The sequence below is a fragment of the Eulemur rufifrons genome, chromosome 1 (assembly GCF_041146395.1).
Source record: "Eulemur rufifrons isolate Redbay chromosome 1, OSU_ERuf_1, whole genome shotgun sequence".
In the NCBI taxonomy this organism is placed as follows: Eukaryota; Metazoa; Chordata; class Mammalia; order Primates; family Lemuridae; genus Eulemur; species Eulemur rufifrons.
In genome coordinates, this window is record NC_090983.1 from 58,623,548 (window position 1) to 58,645,031 (window position 21,484).

The following is a 21,484-nucleotide window of genomic DNA, read 5'->3' on the forward strand; positions in this document are numbered from 1 at the left end:
GAACTTTTCTAGCCTACACAATCATTAGAAAACAAATTCTTGTTTTAGTCACTTAGCCTGTGGTACTTTGTTATGGCTGCCCCAGAAGAATAATTTACTTCTTGTAACAATAAGAAAACTTAGTGAATTTTTGATTTATGTGTTTAACTATATTTTAGTTCCTAAAGCTTGCTCTTTAGCTGGAAAATTTTGTCATAATTAGAGTAAACCTACTGCTAAACAAAACTGTATTTGGATTTCTTAAGCATATTTGAAATTTTGTAAACTCCTACATGCCATTCAAAAAGTTGATGCAGGCAACAATTATGATACAATGCTCTTTCTAAGAAGATTTCAAAAAATAATTTGTTGAATAAATTAAAGGTAAACAGAAGAAAAATCAATATGCTCATTGTTTTCCCTGATATGGGTATTAGCTAATTTTAGACCTACATTTTACCATAATTGACAGAGGACTGGGCTACCAAGATTAAATAGGCATAGTCACAAGAGAGGATTTTTATAAAGCAAGGGCCACTTTTTAAAAAAAGAATCACTGACTGAAGAAACTATACATTAAGATATTATGTCATTGAGGTTTCATCATTTTTTTACCTATGGAAACTTTTGTGTTATCTTAGCATAAATGATTTTAGAAATAATGCTGTGTCATTAAGAATTCACGAAGAATATTGCAAAGTGTAATAATTTAATTTAAAGAAAAAATTTTCTGTCGTAGCCCCATGGTTTGCCATTTTTTTGCTAGACTTTCATAGTACTCAGTTGTGTAAAAATTTATGTTATGAACTGAACTGTGTCCCCACAAAACTTGTGTGTGGAAGCCCTAACCCCCAATGAGACTGGATTTGGAGATAGGACTTTTAGAAAGGTAACTAAGGTCACATGAAATTACATGGGTGGTCTCTAATCAGAAAGGAGTGGCATCCTTATGTAAAGAGGAAGAGACACCAGGGGTTTGAGTGCACAGAGGAAAGACCACATTAGGACACAAAGAGAAGGTGGCCATTAGCAAGCCCAAGAGAGAGGTCTCAGGAGAAATCAACCCTGCCTTCACCTTGACCTTGTACTGCCAGCTTCCAGAATTGTGAAAAAATATATTTTTGTTGTGTAAGCCACCCAGTCTGTGGTATTTCGTTTTGGCAGCCCTAGTGAACTAATACAATGTAGTTCTTAGATATCTGTTGGGAACACACCAGCAGGAGGGAATTTGGTATACTTTCTAACAACAAATAGTTTTCAACACTGCATTTTGGTTTTATATTTACAGAATGTCAATGGTTTGTGTTTATGTAGGAGAATACATGTACATTCCAAATTTATGCAAAGCCACCCATTTGTATTCATGTAAATTTTTTCTTTCGGAATCACCAAACTTATTTGAGGCAAGGCAAAATCAGCAGAAAATCCAGAAGCCAAATTTTCAAAAGAATATGTTTTTGTAACAGGAAAACTTAATATTTATGAAATATAATAATAAGAAAACCTGAAAAACTGGTGATGTGACTATCATATTTATCATTTGCATAGAGTAAGCAATAAAAATGTAATGTGCATAATTTATGTAAGTAAATTATAAAATCTTTCTAGTCTCTCTTTCTGAGAGACTGTATTTGGAGATAGGTAGATAGATAATGTGCACATTATTCTGGAAGAAGACTGACATTTTTCATTAAATGTTGATAGACACATCCCATGGTAGTTTAATAAAGGTAATCATTTAAAGAACCATAAAAACCCTCATATCTTTAAAATATAGGGTTAAAAAGAGAATGAAAATTTTATATTTTCTATTAATACCGTGGCTTCAGTTTAGTATTTATTTTCCAGGATTATTTTTGTGTGTGTATAGAAAATACTTGCCCCAAGACAAATAGTTCTTAAATCATTAAAAGATATCTACTTAGAATGACAATACATATATGGAAAAAGGTTACAGAAGTATTTTTGTTTGCACCCCAGGTGATTCAATTTTATTTCAGCAAAATTATAGAGAAGGTATAAGAATTGCAATAAATATCAGCAGTATACCCATGCTGTTACACAAGAAAACAGAGTGATATACTTAAGTGCTATTTGACAGGAAAACATAGCCATGTTGTTTCATCTCTTCATTCAGAACAAAATTAGATTTAAATAAATTATGAAATGACAAAGTGTAATACAAGAAATATCCCATTGTGATAGACATGAGATTTCTGAACATTATGTTTACAATAAGTTCAACAAAAAATTATCAAAATCCATAAAGTCTCATTTCACGACATCAGTATCTCTCAGTGCCTGAGTATGGACTTCAGGTGGCCAGAGATGTGTCACTCAGTGTCACTGTAGCACCTATTTCTTTTAATCTGCTCTTCCACAGTGAGTTGTTCAGACTGGACCTCCACTCTGGGAAATGAAGGCTTAGCTGCACATTCACGGCTGGGAGCCTCAGAACTTGTGTCTCCATTCCTGCGGGCTACTCCTATTGTTTCACCAGGCCAATGTTTAATGTCCTTTCCGAATTCGCTTAAATGCAAACATGACACATTTTTTATTTGATCTACAGAATCTGTGAAATCACACTCAAAAATGTTCTCATTTTTCTTGGAAAAAGCGGTGACTTTCACAGTGTTAGAAAAGAAAAAGTGTAAATTTTTGTTATTTGAATGGTTTCCTTTAACGTTTAAGAGATCTGTATCAGAAGAGGCGATTGAACTTCTCCCCTTTCCCAGGAAGCCCCCGTTGAGGCCTGGTTTCGCAGCAGACTGCACAGGACTGCCAGCAGCCGCTCTGCCAGTCTGTTTCTTGAGAGCTGTAGCTAGAACATTCCTTGAATGAGTCTGTTCAGATTCAAATATATCAAGTAACTCTGAGATTTTAGATGCATTTTCTAACTTTCCAATTTGATATTCATTTGCAGTGTCATTCGCTTCATTCGACAGGGGCAATAGCTTAGGAAAGTCTAAAATAGATGTCTTCTGCCTGCAATTATTTAGACACGAGACTGCTACATAGTTGTTATTATTATTCTTATTCAAATTCTCCTTATGATTTTCTGGCACCACCTCATCATCACTGTTATTAACCTGTAAAACTTCTGCACCACCAGGTTCATTAGTTGTTTCATTTTTCTCCTTGTCAGCACTCTGCACAACCACATTGTTGTTGTTGTTAAGATCCATTTCACTTTTTCTCTTATTCTTTGTGTCTTCACCCTCACTCACCTTATCTTGCACATTCTTATTTCCTTCCTTCTTTTCATCTTCGTTTGCTTCATACATTTTCATTTCTTTGATTCCTGTAGCATCCTCTTTCTGACACACGTAGGTGGACTGCAGATACTGTTGCAAGAAAGGAAGGTGATCTTGTTCCAGTCCTTTGTTTTCCAGAGTTTTAATGTGTTCTAGCAGTGATTCACTTTTAAATTCAGTGGATGTAGGGGTTGTCATTTCAGGTGGCCATTTAGGTTTAATCATTCTGAGCTCATCCTCAAGTGGGAAGGTTTTCTTAGGCATCTCCCTGGAAGGAGGCCAAACAATTTTTAATTTTCCTCTTTCCCCTAATTTTCTCAAATCATCCCTTTGCCTTTCGTTGTTACCAGCATCTAAATGTTTATTAAGATCACCAAGTATGAGGGTGTTTGCTACAGTGCTTTTACACAGATGTCGCTCTTCATTGGGAATAAAGTCCGCCGAGTTGCTTTGGTTTTTGCAATTCCATCGATCTTTATGTCGTTTGTGTCCAAAACCTTCATCATAATTTCCTTTAGATTTGAAAAGTTGTTTAAAGTGAGGTTTACAGTATATTTGTCCATGAAGTGATGCATAATTTCCCAAACTGCCAAAAAAAAAAACATTTAGCATTTTGTTTATTTACTGTAAATTCACAGGGAATTAGGGAACTGATTATTTCAATAATGAGTTATAAACTAAGTTAACTTAACTTATTAGCAATAGGAATGACCCTATTAATTGAATATTCCTGTTAGATAATAGTTACCCACATGATATCTGTCTTGCTGTGTTTATAATTTCATAATGTAAGTCAGGTATTGGTATAATAGGCATTAGAGTGTAATGCACATGTAGTTATAAATGGTGCAGAATGATAAGACTAACTAAACCTGTGCTAATTAAATGATTTATATGACAGGTTGCAATTTTTAATAAATCCTGAATAGCACACACACACAAATCAATTATGCGAACTTCCTGGTTAGCTGGATTTTGAATGAATTGGAAAGCTTGCCATGCAATTGCTTATCTGACCTCTTTAGGGAGATCAACAAATAGGGTGCCTGTTAAAATTAAAATCAAATTTAGTCCGAGGCAGCAGCATAGATTTTGAATATCTTTGCATCTATGCATAAAAACAGATAGATCAATTAGATAGTGAAACTTAAAACCCATGGGGAATATTTATAAGAAAACTAAGCAACCAGGTAGCCCCACTAATGTCAAAATACAACGGGGCAGGGACAAACCCCCAACAGGCACAAGCCCAGTATGATAGTATCATCTGTACGGGTGATAGCAGAGGGAGCAAGGAAGGTGTCTGATGGACCTGAAAATATGAGATCACAACATAACCAGCCAATATTTTTTGGAAAGTATCAAATGCCAATCAGACAATGGTGGATGAAACTGGGAGAAGTTTTGTACTCTCCCATAGCCAGTGAGCACAAGGGACCTGTGGTAAGAAAGACTAGAGAGACTAGATAGGCTAAACCCTCAAAACTGACCCAGTGGGGTTCCCTCTTAGAACAAAATCCCAAACTGAGAAAAAAATATATGAGTAGGATTAAAATTGATCAGGATAATGACAACAGAAGTGAAAAAGAAGGTACTGACCAACATAGGGGAGAGGAACCAAGTCAGGAAATCCCAGAAATAAAGCAGCCTTATCTTTTTGAACAGTGTGTGAAAACTAGAATAGGTAGCTCTATGCAATTAGAAAGGTCATCCTGAATTTTCATCCTTGTGAGATTTTGGAAAACTAATTTTATGTAAAAATGAGCAACACAAATGTACCAAGGTAAAATCTTATACAGTTATTATAAGAAAATAAAAGAATAACGGGTGTTAGATTATAATATCCCTGCAGACAATGAAAACATACCAGAAAAACATACCTTAAAAAATACCAAAAATTTAACCTACTATTTCAAAATGAGCTAAAATATGTTTAGAACATGATAAAAGATCTGAAAAAACAACATGAATCAGAATTTGAAAAACTTATAAATGAGGTGCCAGAAATCATTGAAAAAAATAGAAATAAAGAAAAAGAATCTCAGCAATAAAAACTAAACTAAAAGCACAAGAGCAAATAAACACAATAAAAGTGACATAAAAAGAGAAAGAAAAGAATAAAAAGATAAATTTAAACAATCAAAAAGAAATAAAGATAAAACGAATTTGAGAGAAAGAGACAAATATTAATGATAGGCAAAAAATATCCAAGGTATGGATGATGGGAGTTCCTGAAGAAGAAAACTACAGTAATGAAACAGGTTAAATATTAAAAAGCTATAATTAAAAGAAACTTTCTTGACATAAAGAAATATGCAACAATATATTGAAAGAGCACACTGAATACTTGACATCATTGATCCAGAATGACAAATGCTAAGAACTAATCTAGTAAAATTACTGGACTTATGTAACAATAAAAAGAAGAAAAAATCCTTATGTATCTTTTAAAAATGTGTATATCTTATAAGGAAAAGAAAATTAGATCATTATCAGACTATTCCAACATTTTATGCCAGAAGAAAATAAAATTATGCATTTAAGATACTCAGTGAAAAAAAGTTTAAGCCAAGTGTTTAATTTCAGAAACACCTACTTTCTACTATAAAGGTCACAAATTGTTATCAGCATGTAAGAATTCAGGGACTACAGTTTCCATGAGCTTTTTCTGAAGAATCTGCTAGAAACTAAGCTTTAATAAACAGAATGACTGCAGAAACATCAATGTAAGGATTGGCTGTGGCCATTAATATCTTGCAACCTGTAAACTAAGATGGAATCAGGGCAAAGAGGAAGATGATATGGTATGTAGTGGCTAGTGGCTGTATGATCAGAAACCGAAGATACAGCACAACATTATAAAAAATGGGCCATGGGAATGAGGAGAGCAAATGTAATTTTTAATGTTTTGATAATCGAATTAGTGATGCTAATAGTTTTGTTATTCCAAGACTGTTGTACAAATGAATATGGTCTATCCTAATTCTGTTATCGCCTTTGTCGTTGAGAACCAGAGGTCTTGAAATGGATGAAAGGAGATACAGATGTAGTAAAAAAATGGCTAAGTGGAAGCAATGCAGTTTTGAATTTGACTTGGAAATATCACTATAAATATATAGCATATTTTTTTCTTTACATGCAAAGATTTACTAGCTCTTTCCACTAAAGCTTAGAAATAATGGCCAACCCAGTAGAAAAAAATCAAGATTGTTGTGTTAGTGAGACATATCACTTCTCACTAAAAGAAACCAGGGCTTAGAGAAATGACTGATTCTAGATCTGGGGCAGAAAATGTATAAGATAGCCTGAAACATCTGGTCCTATCAAACAATGAGAAAGTTTTCAAAAACTAGTGTCATATCATAGGACTCAGGAGACAACTTGAAGAGGTGCTCATTGGCCAGGGACAGGGAAATTTGAGCTGCAATAATGATAATCACATTTGATTGAAACCAGTTAAATGTATATAAATCCACGAGTCTGTAAAGATATTATTTTTTGATAGGAAATTGGTTACCCAGAGGGAATAATAAGGAACAATTTTATTATGTTGTTAAATAAATAACAAATATGTTGGCAAAGTTGGTAAATAAAGGCAAAAATGTTGTGAATGTATTCTTTCCTCAACTGACCACACTGTATAACCAAATAGTAGATGAAAGGAAGCATCTTCTTGTAAAAATATTCTAACTAATAAATGAAAAAGAAATAACAGAATTAGAATATCAATATTTTGCAGACATCTATGAATGGATATAGGCATTCAATCTCAATATTTGCTATGTTCACAAAATGAGAGACAACCAGACATTATGTGCTTACTTCTACTGTTGATAACACTTGCGAAAAGTATCAAATCTGGACCTTGGGACAGCTGACAACTTGTAGGAAATACAGGGGACAAAAGTGCATGTTGAACTGCATTATGAGTGTGCTATAAGCAGGTCCAGACTGTGGAAATCTCTACAGCTCAAACATCTGGGTTCATCACAAATACATTGAAAGGAATGAAAGAAATGGAGGGGAAACCTATAGATTAAAGAAGACTTACCAGACATATTGAAGTTTTTTAAAAAATGGACAAGAGTAAAGTATAGTGTTAAGGAAGGCATATTTGGATAACAAAACAATAAAAATATAAGAAAGTGATTATTGAAAAGGATACCATTTCATCGTGGGAGAGAAATAGTGGGTTGTGTAGGATGGGGTACATGAAAGGGACTTCTGGAGTGGCTGGCAAAGTTGTATTTCTTTATCTTGTAGTGGATACAAAGTGTTTATAATAATTTATTGAGCCATGTATTTGGTTTGTTTGATTTTTTATGTCTGTGTTTTGGTAAAATACATAATTTTAAAATTATGTCATTAATATTTTTGAGTTCTTCTTACAGGTCAGCTTTTACTAGGTGTTGGCAAGAAGAACCCTAAGACAATTCCTATATTGGGGACAATTACATTAGAACGTATTAGATGTGGGGCAAGCACAGAGGATGCTATGTGAGCATATGGGAAGGACACCTGACCCATACATGGCGGTCAAAGCAAGCTTCAGATACAGTTTCTGTTAAGGTCTAAGAATGAGTGGACAGAGAGCTGGTGGAGTGGCACAGGAAACTTCCAAGGAATGGGGATAATATCTAGGACCAGCTAGATGTGAGAGAGGAAAATAATGCTTTTGAAGAACTTAAAGTTCAGTTTGCATGAAAAGTTACATAGAAAGGGGAAGGAGTAGGGATGGAAGGACTGTTGAGAGAGGAGCAGGGTCCAGATCCTGAATTGCCTTTTAATTCATGCTGCCATGTTAGATGATTTTTTTCTTTTGGATAGGGGAAGCCATTATATGTTTTAAACAGAGACTGCATTTTAGAGAGCTCATTCTCACTACATAATGGAGCACAGCATTGGGGCAGATTGTTGTTGGTGGTAGCAAGAAATACTGGAGGTAGGGAGACAAACCAGTTAGAAAGGCATTAGTCCAGGTGAGAGATGATACTTGCTATGAAAATGGAGAAAAGTGTACAGCTCAAGAGATATTTATGGGGCAGAAATTACAAAACATGGTGATGGCTTGGATATAGGGAATGAAAGACAGGAAAGAGCCACAGATAACTTTTGGTTTTGGTCATTGAGTTAATGTTAATGTCATTTACTAGACAGTGGCATACAAACTGTATCATCGAAGAAGGAATTTTGGTAGAGAGAAGAAAATGGGGCATACTGAGTTTACTGTACTTATGGAGAAGTCTCACTGGAGAAATATACTGGACATTAAGATATAAACATCTGATGCACAGAGCAGAGACCTGGGCTAGTGGAAGAATAAATTCCCCTGAGGAACTCTAACATCTCGGTAATGGATAGAGAAAGAGTCACCCACACAGGTGCCTGAGAAGGAACACCCAGAAGGTACTGGGGGAAACCAAAATACTCTGTTGTCATGGAAACCAAAGGAAAAGAATACTGCAATGAGGGGTGTTTGATATTGTCAATTAAAGTCAGGAAAAATATAGTCTGAGAGATACACATTAGATTTAGGAAAAAATAATCCATTTCAGCATCTCAGACTACAGTCACACCAAATGTCACATTCACATTAAATGTGTTTACTTCAAGAGTTTTGGAAAATGAGAGTGTTTGTAACTGTGTGTATAGTGTGCTTCTATTGCTCTGGACAAAATAAATTAAAAAAAAAGACACAAGAGTTTTTCCCAGACCTGTCAGTGATATTATCCTAAATTCCACAGTCTAGCTCGAATATAGGCAAATTCTGACGCACCACCTGTTTTGGTATATGAAGTTTTGTTGGAACACAGCCAGGCTGATTCATTTACAGCCATTCTCATTTGTTTAGTCCTCTGTGGCTGGTCTTGCATCCTAGTGGAAATTGAATAGTGACACAGGCAGTATGGCCTGAAAAGCCTACTATTTGGTCCTTTATAGAAAAAGTTTGCTGACTCCTGATCTAAGTCTAGCTGTTAAAGTACTAACTTAAAAATCCTGATTTGTACACTATCTCTTGATTTTTCTTATCCATGTGATTTCCATATGAGGTTGTGTTAACTGAGGGCAGTAGCAAGATCTGGGAAAATCTGTACCTTCCTAGAGACATGATGTTATACATATATTGCAGTCTCTTTGAATATTTGTGTCACAGACCACAAAACACTTTACCTTAGTTTACTGTTACAGTGGTGGCATCGGAAGCAGGACTTATGAAAACTCTGCTTGTCTGCTACTAGGCACTCCATTGGATAAACTGTCTTTTGACAGAGTATACATATTTCCTTGTCTTGAAGCAGCAGTTTCTAAAAATAAAAATTCACAAATGTTTATGTAGTATTATCTTCAATTACGTTGTAAACACATAACAAAACAAAAGAACCACATATTAACCGGCCATGCAGTTAAAGCGGAAAACTTAGACTATTGTCCTTATATTAATTCTCGGCACATGGGCTATCCCATTGTCAATTTTAAGGCTCTGTAGGATGATCAACATTACCCTAGTGCCTATACTATTTATGCATTATACATGTAGACTTTTATTATTTAAGAAAATATGCATGAGTCAAATGTGTTCATTAACTTTAATGTATTAAACAATATGTATAGCAAACTCAGCGACGGAGAACGTTGACAGAACTTATTCTAGAAAGCTGAACTTTCTGTGTATATAAAGGTTTACACCTAACTTGGCCTAAAGTTTTAATTTTTTTAAACCATTCTGGATAGATCTTTCCAAAATGTATACATATCTTTTTAAGTTGAGGACATTGAATCTGTTTAAATACTTTCTTGATGACTTAGGGGGCTGACTATAAGACACCAACTCTTGCCTATAATATAATGAGACTCCTGAATACACTGGTATGTTCATGGCCATTTGTCTCAATCTAAAAGGCTTTATGTTTTAGAGCCTTTTGGGTTCTTTTCATATTTTTCCCACTTTTCTTGCCCCGAGGTTCCCACAGTCACATCCTGCTGCTTTAGCCCTTTGAATAACAGTAATTAGATTACTAACCAGTGTTTGAATAGTGGTTTAAAACTAACACAGACTTTTCTTTCACTTCAGCATTGCTTTTGATCGTTACAATGATCCTGTGAGAATAACGATGCTTTGTTACTAGTTTTATATAAGAGAAAATATGTTCAAGGTTCTTTATAAAAATAAATATATATACTTTAGCACCTAGATGTTTAATCTGGGCCTCCGAGAGGACTCCTTTGCTGATTTGGTTCTAGTAGAGGACACATTTTTATATTTGACAATAGTATCTTTGTATTTTCTGTGTGTTTTTCAGCTATCTTAACAGAAATCGAGCATTTGAAATTAGACAGCTTTGCTTAATTATGCCAGAAGTAAGCACATTAAGAAACATATTAACCTGATAAACTGGACACATGTTGCAAATATGATAGAGGCATAATTATTAGTTTCAGCGGTTTTTATTTTGAAGCTTGCTATTTCTTTCAATCAGCCTAAAAGGATGGACTACACTAATGATGCACATTAATTATGCTAAACTGTTGTATCGTAAAGCCTCATTAATTGTAAAAAGTAGAGAAAATATAAAGAAATGATCTGTTCTCTGATGTTAAAAAATATGTACCAAGTTCATATGATTTAAATCTCCCTCTTTGCAAATACAATAAAATTTTAAAAATGTTGTTCATGTTCATCTGTGAATGAGGTCAATTGAGCTATCATTAGGGGTTTATTTTCAGAAAGGTGAAAAAAATCAGTTATAGGAAAAAAATGTGGCATCAGAGGAAGCTAACTCTATTCAACTCAATTAAATACATAAAAGGTCTAATTCCACACCTATACTTTAGTCGGAGATACAGATCAATAAAAATCCTTAAAGAACATATGAAGAGTGTAAATTGTTTCTTGGATTATTAACAATCTACATCGAATTCAATGCAAAGACCACTTAACTCTAGCAGAGAAAAACATGCCAATAGTAGGTGAAGGGATATTAACTAATATTGTCTAAAACAATTGCATGAAATAATAACTTTTAATAATAAATAATAATGTGGTATGTTCCATAATTATTAATATAGCTATATGTTAATATAATTGTTAACACTATTACAACAATTATTGCTATATCTGATGCTCTATCCAAAACCTTGTTTACCTTGACAAATATGTCTCAATAATTTATATAATAGTATTTGTTATTCTCACACAGTGCAGGTAAATCATACTGGATGCTTTTGTAAAGGGAAAGTAATAAAAGCAAACATATGAAGAAGATACAAGCATACAGCGGAAGCTGTTAGTTTTAGGTTATATTGTTTGGTTATTTCCACACACTGTTTTAACTGCAAATCATCTTGGCTATGGAACACATGCCTTTAAATAGTCAATCTTCTTTCACACTTTGCAAGCTCATTTACCACTTATAAATGCAGATTCCTCTTGGAAGGTGGTTCTCATTTCAGTTGCAGAAGCATCTGAGGCTGCATATCCCAGATTTTTAAAAACACTTTCACTCTCCTGCCATGTTTTTTGAAAATTTTTTCTGAGTGCTTCAGGTGAATCAGAGATATCTAGAATATGGCCAGCGATGACATCTTCATAGGTTGGTGGGGCATGCTTGAAGTCAAAGCCAGATTTGCCGGCTTCTGAGTTATGTGATGAGGAGGTTTTCATCTTTGACTCAACCGTATGACTGTCAAATGCATCCATGCCTGAGAAACGTTCACTTAGAGACCTTGTTTCAGTGCAGACACGGGGCTGTTTAACAGAAATTTTTTCTTGCACCTCTCTAGGATGTTTGCAAGAAAAGCCTGTAAAACTAGTGTTTCCTGAAGATGTTAATCCAAATTCCTCTTTACAAAATGTACGACTTTCTTGTTTTATATTATGGTTGGCTTCTCCGTTTGCATAAACTCTATTTGACTTTGCTTCAAAAACTGGGCCGTCTTCGAATTCTCTGAACCATCTGTTAATCTCATTTTCACGGTCATTCACAAAATTTTCAGCCATTTGCACAGTTCGGTTGGCTGCTTCATATCTGTGTGTGTGCTCTGACCGGTGAGGCACTTGAACCTTGCGGATGATTTCCACTGCATCGTAACTTTCCGTGTCCGGCACCGCACGCTCGGCGGGATTTGCCCCGTCCTTGTGAACGTAGGTGGCTCGTTTCTCTACTTGCCTAACTTTCTCTTGAGCCTCCATGGATTCCCTGAAAGAGCCACTAGCAGCATGATTTACACTCACAGGTATTGTGATTGTAGGTGGAGAGTCCCCACCACGAGTTTCTATCTTAATTTGACGACGCAGCGTTGCAGGAGACACGATGATTTCAGACCTCTTCTCTACAATCGGAACCGGGGTGACTGACCGAGATGGGATGGTCCCTCGGGATAACTTTGCAGTGGTGTCTTTCAGTTTGACAAGTTGTTCCGAGCGACTCCTGGGCGGAGAAGGGGAGGTGTTTGCTCTGTGACTTCTAGATGTTTGTGACGTGGGCCTTCTAGGTGGGGGTTCAATGCAACTGTCCTTTTTAGGGGACTGAGAGAGCTCATCCTTAGCAGAAGTTTCTGTTCGTCTGGCAGTGGATTCAATGGTTATAAAAGTAGGCGATGGTGGGCGTGTTTTTATAGAAGGAGGAGAAATCTTGCTGTCCTCGAGTTTAATTTCCTGATGGGTTTTTGCATGAGTTTGAACAGTTGCTTCCTGATGAGTTGCTACGTGGTGGTGTACTGTTTTTTCTTCTGCTGTTATATTTTCTTTCTGTTCAGTGTTTTTATTATAGCTGGCATTAGCATTAGATACTTTCCAAGATGTTTCATTAAGACTGGTAGGCTTATTTCCTTGCTTTCCTGTTTTGGAGGATCTCATGGCTGTTTGAATTATATTTTCACAGGACACAAGCATATCCTCTGCTTGAGTTTTAATATGTGTTATTTCTTCTTTCACTTTTTCTAAATTATTCTCCATAGCAAGGCGAGCTCCATATTCTCTTTTCTCTTCACTTATCAGCCATACGGGGGTAATATTTAACAGTGTCTGAAATGTTTTAAGGCCATTTTTATTTGGCTCTGCTTCAAACTGTTTTACTCTAGACAAAATCTCTTGTAGTTCTTCACGTTTTCTCAAGAATTCCAATATATTTACGGCACATTTTCCATCATGCTGCTGGGATTCTTTCACAGATGAAAATAAAGATTTCTTCTGTGTAATCTCTTGCTTTGAATCTTTAGTATTAGAGAAGACTTGTTTGTGTTGTATGCCCTTGACTTCAAGACATTTTTCTTCCTGCAGACTATTACATGGCTGGGGCAATTTTTTATGTTCAACTTTACTTTCAGAAGTCTGTGTTTCCTGAAAATTCTGAGTTTGTGAATCAAGATACGCATCAATAACCTTTTGCTTGACGACCTTTGGTGCTGACTTATTCTTTGAATGTTCTTGTTTTCTTTCAACTATTACTCTCTCTTCTCTTAAACCAATCACTGATGATCTCTGATTTTTTGCTTCACTTCCTGGAAGTTTCCCTTTCTCAGATTCCCTAAATTCTCTCTGCTTCTCAGGAACTATCTTGAGCTTACTTTCAAGGTTCATTTCTGTGGATTCTGTAGGCACTTTTATTGTCACTCTTTTCTCCTTCTTAGGTAACTGATGATAGTTTTCAGCCACAGATTGTTTATTACTATATTCGGTGCTTGCTTCAATTTTCTTGGTTTCCTGATTCTGTTGTCTGGTAATGGTTTGAACCTCAACTTTGGATTGCTTCTTATGACATTCATGGCTGTGGTCTGTTTCATTTAACGTATGATCTTCAGTTGGAAGCTTGATGGTTTTAACTTTGAAACCTGGGGAAACTGGTTTGCTTTGGGGCATGTGCAACTGCTCCAGATATTTCTTCTGTTCTGTTTGTTGTGTGCTACGTTCTTGGCGAGTCTGCTTAATTTCGCAAGCTGCTTTAGATTGCATAGTGTCCCTTGAGCTTTGTAAAACTTCCTTTTTCATGTTTTCTTTGTCTTCTGAGGCAGCTAGACTATGTTGGAGGCTCTTGGCAGCGGCCGTCACTGCTGATGTGGAGACCTGGTTACCAGGACACACGCCTAGTGCCTGAGCACCACTTTGAGAGTTTGGGATGGGCTGGACCACAGTGTGAGCTGAGTCAATTCCAGGTAGGGGAACCTCCTTATTTGTTTTTTGTAATGGAATTTCCTTTTCCAATTCTGATGTGTTTCGATGTTGGCTTTGTGTTTTGACAATGTTGTAGTAAGAGCTCTCCTGTTTCTGTTTCTCAAGCTCTTCTCTTTGCTGTCTGTATTTCTCTTCAGCAATCATTAAAGGTGTCTTAAATTTTCTCATATAAGGTTTTGGACTTTGTGGTCCTGAACTCACTGGAAATGAGTGAGATTTTATGAGAGGTGCTACCTGTTTCTTCTTGGCTCCTGAAGTCCCTGGAATTGTTTCTGAGAGAGATTGTGCAGAGTCAATAGATAATTGTTTTCTTTCATCAAGACTCTTTCTAAATATGTTCTGCTTTATCTCTGTGTGTTCACTGCCGGTCGCCATCGTGACTCTTTTCTGGTCATTTGAGGGAGTAATTTTACATTCCATATCTGACAGGGAATTTTCCAATTGAACTTTTAGGGAGAGATCGTTTCTTTTATCTACTAAATGCTTGGGAAGTTTGGGTTTGGGCAATGTGGGAGGTGGCACCACACCTGATTTTCCTTTTATGATTTTAGCCTGAGAATGAATTTGCTGAGAGCTTGAGGCTTCTTTTTGGGAATATTGGTGTATGAATGTTTCACTGTGCTTTTCTGGAACAGAGGAAGAAAGTATAGGTGCTGATTTTTGAGATGGAGTTAAAGGGGGAGGAGGTGGCGGTAGAAACATTGATAGACATTCTTTTTCAGATTTCTCATCTACTGGAGGTGGTGGAAGAGGGAGGCTTGGGAAGCTTTCAAATTCAGCCTTTATCTTCTCTGTGGACAGTGTGGGAGGAAACCCATTTTTTTCAGGCAACATCATTAAAGGTGGTGGAGGAGGAAGAGGAAATTCAATTTCAGATGATGCGTTGGAAGGTGGTGGAGGAGGTGGAGATGGAGGGGGAAGGGGATACTCAGTATCTTTCACATCATTCTGAGGGTTAAAGTTGGTTGGATTATAGGACCTTTCCATTGCCATTTTTAAGTCTGTGGAAGTATTTGTCTTCATTAGAAAGTCCTGGCTTTTCAAATAAACATCAGTCTCCTCCTTTTTGTCAGTCACCTTAAATTTATTGTGGCTCTTTTCAGAGACTTTTACTTCTGTTACATTGGATATGTCTTGATCTACAGGCAAAGGCTGCCACACTGGTTGAAGGTTCATATTGTTTTTCTTTACATCCTTATTAGAATATTGCATTTCTTGCTTTAACGAAGTTTTCTTCTGAAAGTCCCCTGCAACTTCATAAGTTTCTCCAACTGGCATGTTGACTGGACGCTGGGAGGGATTGGGCTTGGAGCTTTGTGTATCTGCTGGTATTTTAATGGTTTTCGTCTTCTTGGGATTCTTTACATGGAAAGCCTCGGTTGTCTGGTGGTCATTCCTCAGATCACAGGTTTGGGTCTGTTGCTTTCCAACTGTTTTTTTGATAAATTGGGTGGAGTTAAAGGCATCATCTTTCTTCAGCTCCCTCACTGTGTCTGATTCTTTAGTTTTTAGATTTTCCTTAACTGACACAGTTGAAGTTAATTGGCTGCTCATATGTTCATCTCTAAGATTCTGTTCTCTTGTGGTATCAGTCCAGACACCCGTTCTGTCTCCCGCTTCCAGTACATTTTTAATAGCTTTGTGATGTGAATTAGATAGTCTTCTAAGGCTTTTCTCAAGAGCATCATTGTTTTGTTCACGATCTATGACAATCTTTACAGTGCCTTTGGGGCCTCTTGGAAGATTATCCTCAGTTCTTTTTTCTACTAAGTTCTCATGACAAGATTTTCCTGAAGTTTGACTGAGAGTGTCTGCTCTCCCTTGCCACCTGGCTGCTGGCTCAAATGGTCCTGGCCTTGGCTGAAGAAGACTTTTTTTGTCCCTCTGGACAGCCACTTGATGAATCTCTGTTTTCTGCTCTTCCGAAGATCCTACCATCACAGCTTGCACATCATCTTTGATTACACCTTCTTTACCTACTTCTTTGAAAGCACCTTGTACTTCTTTCAAAGACCTTAATGATGTTTCAAGGTCATCTCGGATAAGCTCCTTTTTCAGGATTTCTGTCCTTGTATTTGCAGCCTTTTCAAGGCATTCAATAGCTTGCTCAATATCACCAGGGATGACATCAGGCTGTTTAGGTTCTTTCCATTGGTGGCTTGATTCTTTAAGTGACGTGAGTGTGGGCAGCATGTTACCTTTTATAGTTTCTTCTGTTTTAGTCACTGTTTTCTGATTTATGGCCTGTCTGAGGGAATTCAGGGTTGATATCAAATCACCTTTTATAATTTCTTCTTTAGGTGTCTTACCAGATGTACTCTGAGGTTCTGTCATAAAAACCTTAACTTTATTATGCACATCTCCTGGGATGATGTCAGTTTCATTCACAGTACGTTCAAACTGAGACTGTCTTTGCTTTAGTAACAGTTTTGTGCCTTCGACATCACCACCAATTATTTCTTCCTCTTTTTCTTGTTTCCCAGCTGTTACTGTTTCATTTGACTCTGTCTGAAGTTGTTTGAGATAATCCAAAGCTCCAGTTTCTATGCATGTTGTGAAAAACTGAACATTTCCCCTCTCAGAGGCATCAATTTTAGCCCCTTCAGATATTTTGTTGTTTGATGTAGAAGACAATAAATTATGAATGGTACCTCTTACATCACCGCCTATTATTTCTTCACGCTCAATTGTGTCACCATCATTTTCATGAAGAAGACAATAGATAGTCATATTAATATCTCCTCTTTCATCTTCCTGAATTAAAATGCCTTTCTTTACAGATCTTTCCTCAGAGAACAGACTTTTTATTGCTTGTTGTACATCACCTCTCACTATCTCTTCTTTTTCAGTATGAAATTCAGTAGATCTGTTTAATAATTGAGTTTTAGTCAAATTAACATTTCCCTTCTCTTCTTCACTAACCAAAATCTCTCTTTTTGTACAGTCTCTTTTGGAAAGTAGGTTCACCATTATATTTCTGAGATCAGCCCTGATAATTTCTTCTTTCTGTATCTCAGGAGATGCTTGGTTCATTAGCTTGTATTTTGCCATTCGGACATCCCCAACTTCATCAGCTTCAATGATGATTCCAGGAGCCTGGATAACTTTTTGAGAGTACAGATCTTCCAAGGTTTCTTTAATGCTCTTGCCAATAATCTCTACCTTTTCTACTCTAGTTTCATTAAACTCATGAAGCGGTGTTGTTTCAAAGAGCCAGGTAGTCGTTTTGACATCAGAAGGAGGGATTTCTTCCTTGGTCGTTTTTGAAATGTTTTCATCTTCTTTCTTAATAGAATCCAAAGTTTGATTTTCAAAAAGCCATACTGCCTGCTTAACATCGCCTTTCTGCACATCTTCCTGGGTGACTGTCCTGATATTGTCATCTAACCCTTCTCCTCTTAGCTCTTCCATAGTGTGGGTTTCAAATAGCCAAGTAGATGTTTTGACATTGCCCTTTTGTATTTCATTGACACTTACTGTTCTTATATAATTACTCTTATCAAAATTTTCTGATTCAAAAAATTGTTTACTTGTCTTTACATCACCACCTTGAATATTGTCAATAGTGGGCACAATATTACATGATTCTCTTGAAATCTGATCCAGTGGCTGGGTTTCAAATCTGTATCTGACAGAACTAACATCTCCCTTCTGAATGTCTTCTTGTGTGACAGATTTAATAACATACACAGTTTCTGATTCATTAATCGAGTCTAATGGTTTTGTTTCAAAAAGCCACCTTGTTCCTCGCACATCTCCATGAATCACCTCTTCCTTTTTAACTGTTGTCACTTCATGATAGTACCCTTCTCGGTCTTGAATTGCATAGAGTGGCTGGGTTTCAAAGAGCATTCTGTAGCTTTTTACATCACCCTTTATTACTTCTTCAGTAATTGTTTTCTTGGTGCTGACGTAGTCAGATTCTTTAATCTCATCTAAAGAAAATGTTTCGAAAATAAAGCACCTCTTTCTCACATCCCCACCTTGTATGTCTGTCACTGTCTTAACCAATTCATCACCTTCTTGGCTTTCTTTTATCATATCGATTGGTTTATTTTCAAAAAGCCACCTACAATTTAAAACATTGCCTTTCTGAATATCTTCAGTTTTTAGGGTTTTGATCTTTTTCAAAACTTCCTCTGAACTGGAACTTATAGAATCTAAGGACTGATTTTCAAATTTATATCTCATGCCGGAAACATCTCCCGCTTGTATATCCGTTTCCACCGGCTTGATTTCCTTCCCTTCTTCTCCTTGTATACTGTCCAGATTTTCTGTCTCAAAAAGAAAACATGCTGTACGAACATCCCCACCCTGGATCTCCTCCTGTTTTACAGTTTGCAATTTGACTGTTGTTTCAGCGTCATCTTTGATGGCATCAAGTGGCTGAGTTTCAAAAAGCCAAGTGCAGGTTTTGACATCTCCCTTGTGAATTTCTTCACTGACAGTCGTTAATGAAACTTTTTCATAAAGAGACTCCATTGGCTGGGTTTCAAAAAGCCATTTGCAGGTTTTGACATCCCCTTTAACAATATCTGTAGCTTGTTCAGTTTTACTTTCTGTTTCTTCCACATTACTAAAATATCTAATTGAATCAAGAGGTTGGGTTTCAAACAACCATTTAGCAGATTTCACATTTCCAGCCTGTATTTCTTGAGCAGATATGCCTCTAATTATCTGAAATTTATGAATGCTTTCATCAAACTGGTCAATGGGCCTTGTTTCAAAAAGCCACCTGCAGCTTCTTACATCACCTCTTAGGATTTCTTCCTGCTGGACTGTCTTTACTTGATGGTACTTTCCAAGGTGATCTTGAATGGCATACAGTGGTGTTGTCTCAAAGAGAGATTTATTTAGCTCTACAGCACCTCTTGTGAATCCCTCCACCTCTATTTTATGTGATGCATCAAATTTAATTAAATTGTTTGATTCAAAGAGATGTGTGTAATTCCTGACATCTCCTCTATCTACTTCTTCAAGTTTCACTGTTCGTGTGTACTCTTTTTTATCTTCTCTAATCTCTTCTAGAGGTTGAGTTTCAAAAATCCATTTTTGGTGTCCAACATCCCCTTTTTCTTCTTCAGAAGCAGTGATTTTTTGAAGCTTTCCTACATCAGGACTATCTTTTAAAGCCTCTATTGGAAGTGTTTCAAATAGATGCTTAGTAGTTTGTACATTACCCCCTATTATCTCCTCAGGTGGTAAAGGATCTGCATCAGGCACTTCTTTTAGAATGTCTAATGGCTGTGTTTCAAACATCCAGCACTTTCTGGAGACATCTGTACCTATTATTGTTTCCTTTTCAACAATGACCTCTTCTGACTCTTCTTTGATTTTTTCCAAAGGTTGGGTTTCAAATAACCACTTTGCCCTACTTACCCCACCTTTGACATTTTCTTCCATGGATATTCCTCGAACAATTTTAATTTCTGTAATATCTTTGTTAATTGTGTCTAGTGGCTGCGTTTCAAACATCCAACGTGCTGTTCTCACATCCCCCTTTTCAACATCTTCTCTGTGTACAGTTTTAATTTCTAGCATTTGACCTAAACCATCTCTAATGACATATAATGGTTGAGTTTCAAAACATTTTATACTTCTCTTAACATTTCCCTTAATTTCTTTGAGCTCAGACCTAAGTTGCAGTAAGTGAACCTCATCCACTGAATGAAGCTGTCCAATTTGATCAAGATGTTGAGTTTCAAACATGTATCTCACAGTCTTGACATCTCCCCCAGTTATATCTTTAATGACAGTTACTGCTGATTCTTCTTGACTTTGATGCATTTTATTCAGTGAGTCTAATGGCCTTGTTTCAAACATCCACCGGGCTGTGCGGACATCTCCTCTGGCTAGCTCAGGAATTTTCTCTGCATTTTCTTCAGTGCCAGAAGAATGAGCCCCCAGTGTATCTATGGCCTGGGTTTCAAACATCCAGGTGGTATATTTCACATCACCACCAGCAATGATTTCTTGGTCGGCAATGCCCTTGGAAATGTTATCTTCATCAGGAGAGCCACTGTTGATGGAATCTAATGGCTGATTCTCAAAGACCCATCTAATGGACTGCACCTCCCCCTTCAGAATTTCATCCCACTCCAAGTGGTCTCTTCCTGAGCTCAGATCTTTTTGAGAACCGCCATTTGTATTTTCAAAAACATACCGGGCTTGCTGCACATCTGCTGAAACTGAGCTCCCAGAGTTCATTTGACTGGAAACAATTTCAGAAACTTCACTGATATAATCTTTTTCTAAGTTTTTCCTTAACTCTGGATGAATGTGTTTATATAAACGGTTTAATTCATACAAATTTCTTTGTTTAGAATATAAATCTTTGGGGACTGGTAGTCTTCTAGGAGGGGTAGGGAATTCAGGGGACTGGGAAAATGCTGTCACATCTATTGGAGTTTGAAGTACATCAAGTGGGGGAGGAGGAAATTCTTCTGTCTTTCCTGAAGAAGAAGCATTAACTTGTGCCAGAGTTGAGGAAGTGACACTGTGATCATGGTGTCTTGTGGTTGATGTTTCCTTCCTCTGGCTGGTTGCAGTGCAAGAAGTGGAAGAGGTAGCCACAACTGAAGATGGCTGCAAAGTCTCTTCATATGCACTGTCAATCTTTAGGGGAGAGAAAATCGAATCTTATAAAGATGGGGGTAGTGGCAGAGACTTCCTAGGTTTTGCCCTTTACCTGTCCACAACCAAGACTGATATAACATCTCCATTAAGAAAAAAAAAAGTGATATACTCCCATTTAAGGATCCATTTAGGAGTCATATTTAATATTTGTTACTATCTTTCTGTAATCCATTTTTACTTGTAAAATTGTATCCCCCATTCAATGCATTAATGACTGAGTATTTTAACATTCATACATAATCTCGATTTATCCCCCTTAATGTGGCGTGCAGAGTAATCCAGAGGGAAACAGTAAAAGTCTTAAAGTACTTTTGAGGGTTGTTTTGTTTTCCTTGGAATTTTAAACAGAACAGAATAAGCATCTGACATTTAAAATTGACTTAATTACTTTATGTAATGTTAGTTATTTGACTTCAGAGTATACATCATTTTTCCTTCCCTCATT

The 21,484-nt window shown here is 36.6% G+C and overlaps 1 protein-coding gene across 3 annotated transcripts in view; it reads right to left on the reverse strand.

The window, feature by feature from the left end:
• Nucleotides 1-1,941: 1,941 nt before the first annotated feature.
• Nucleotides 1,942-21,484, reverse strand: part of XIRP2 (xin actin binding repeat containing 2) — a 265,641-nt gene continuing 246,098 nt past the window's right edge. The window contains exons 7-9 of one of the 3 annotated variants that reach the window (XM_069471801.1): nt 11,640-21,018; nt 9,405-9,538; nt 1,942-3,819 (exon numbers count right to left, since the gene is read on the reverse strand). In XM_069471801.1, the coding sequence (XP_069327902.1) occupies nt 9,444-9,538; nt 11,640-21,018 (9,474 nt within the window). In that variant the 3' untranslated portion in view covers nt 1,942-3,819; nt 9,405-9,443. Of the gene's footprint in view, nt 3,820-9,404; nt 9,539-11,639; nt 21,019-21,484 lie in introns of those variants that run through there. The other 2 variants (XM_069471811.1, XM_069471791.1) reach the window with 2 other exon arrangements.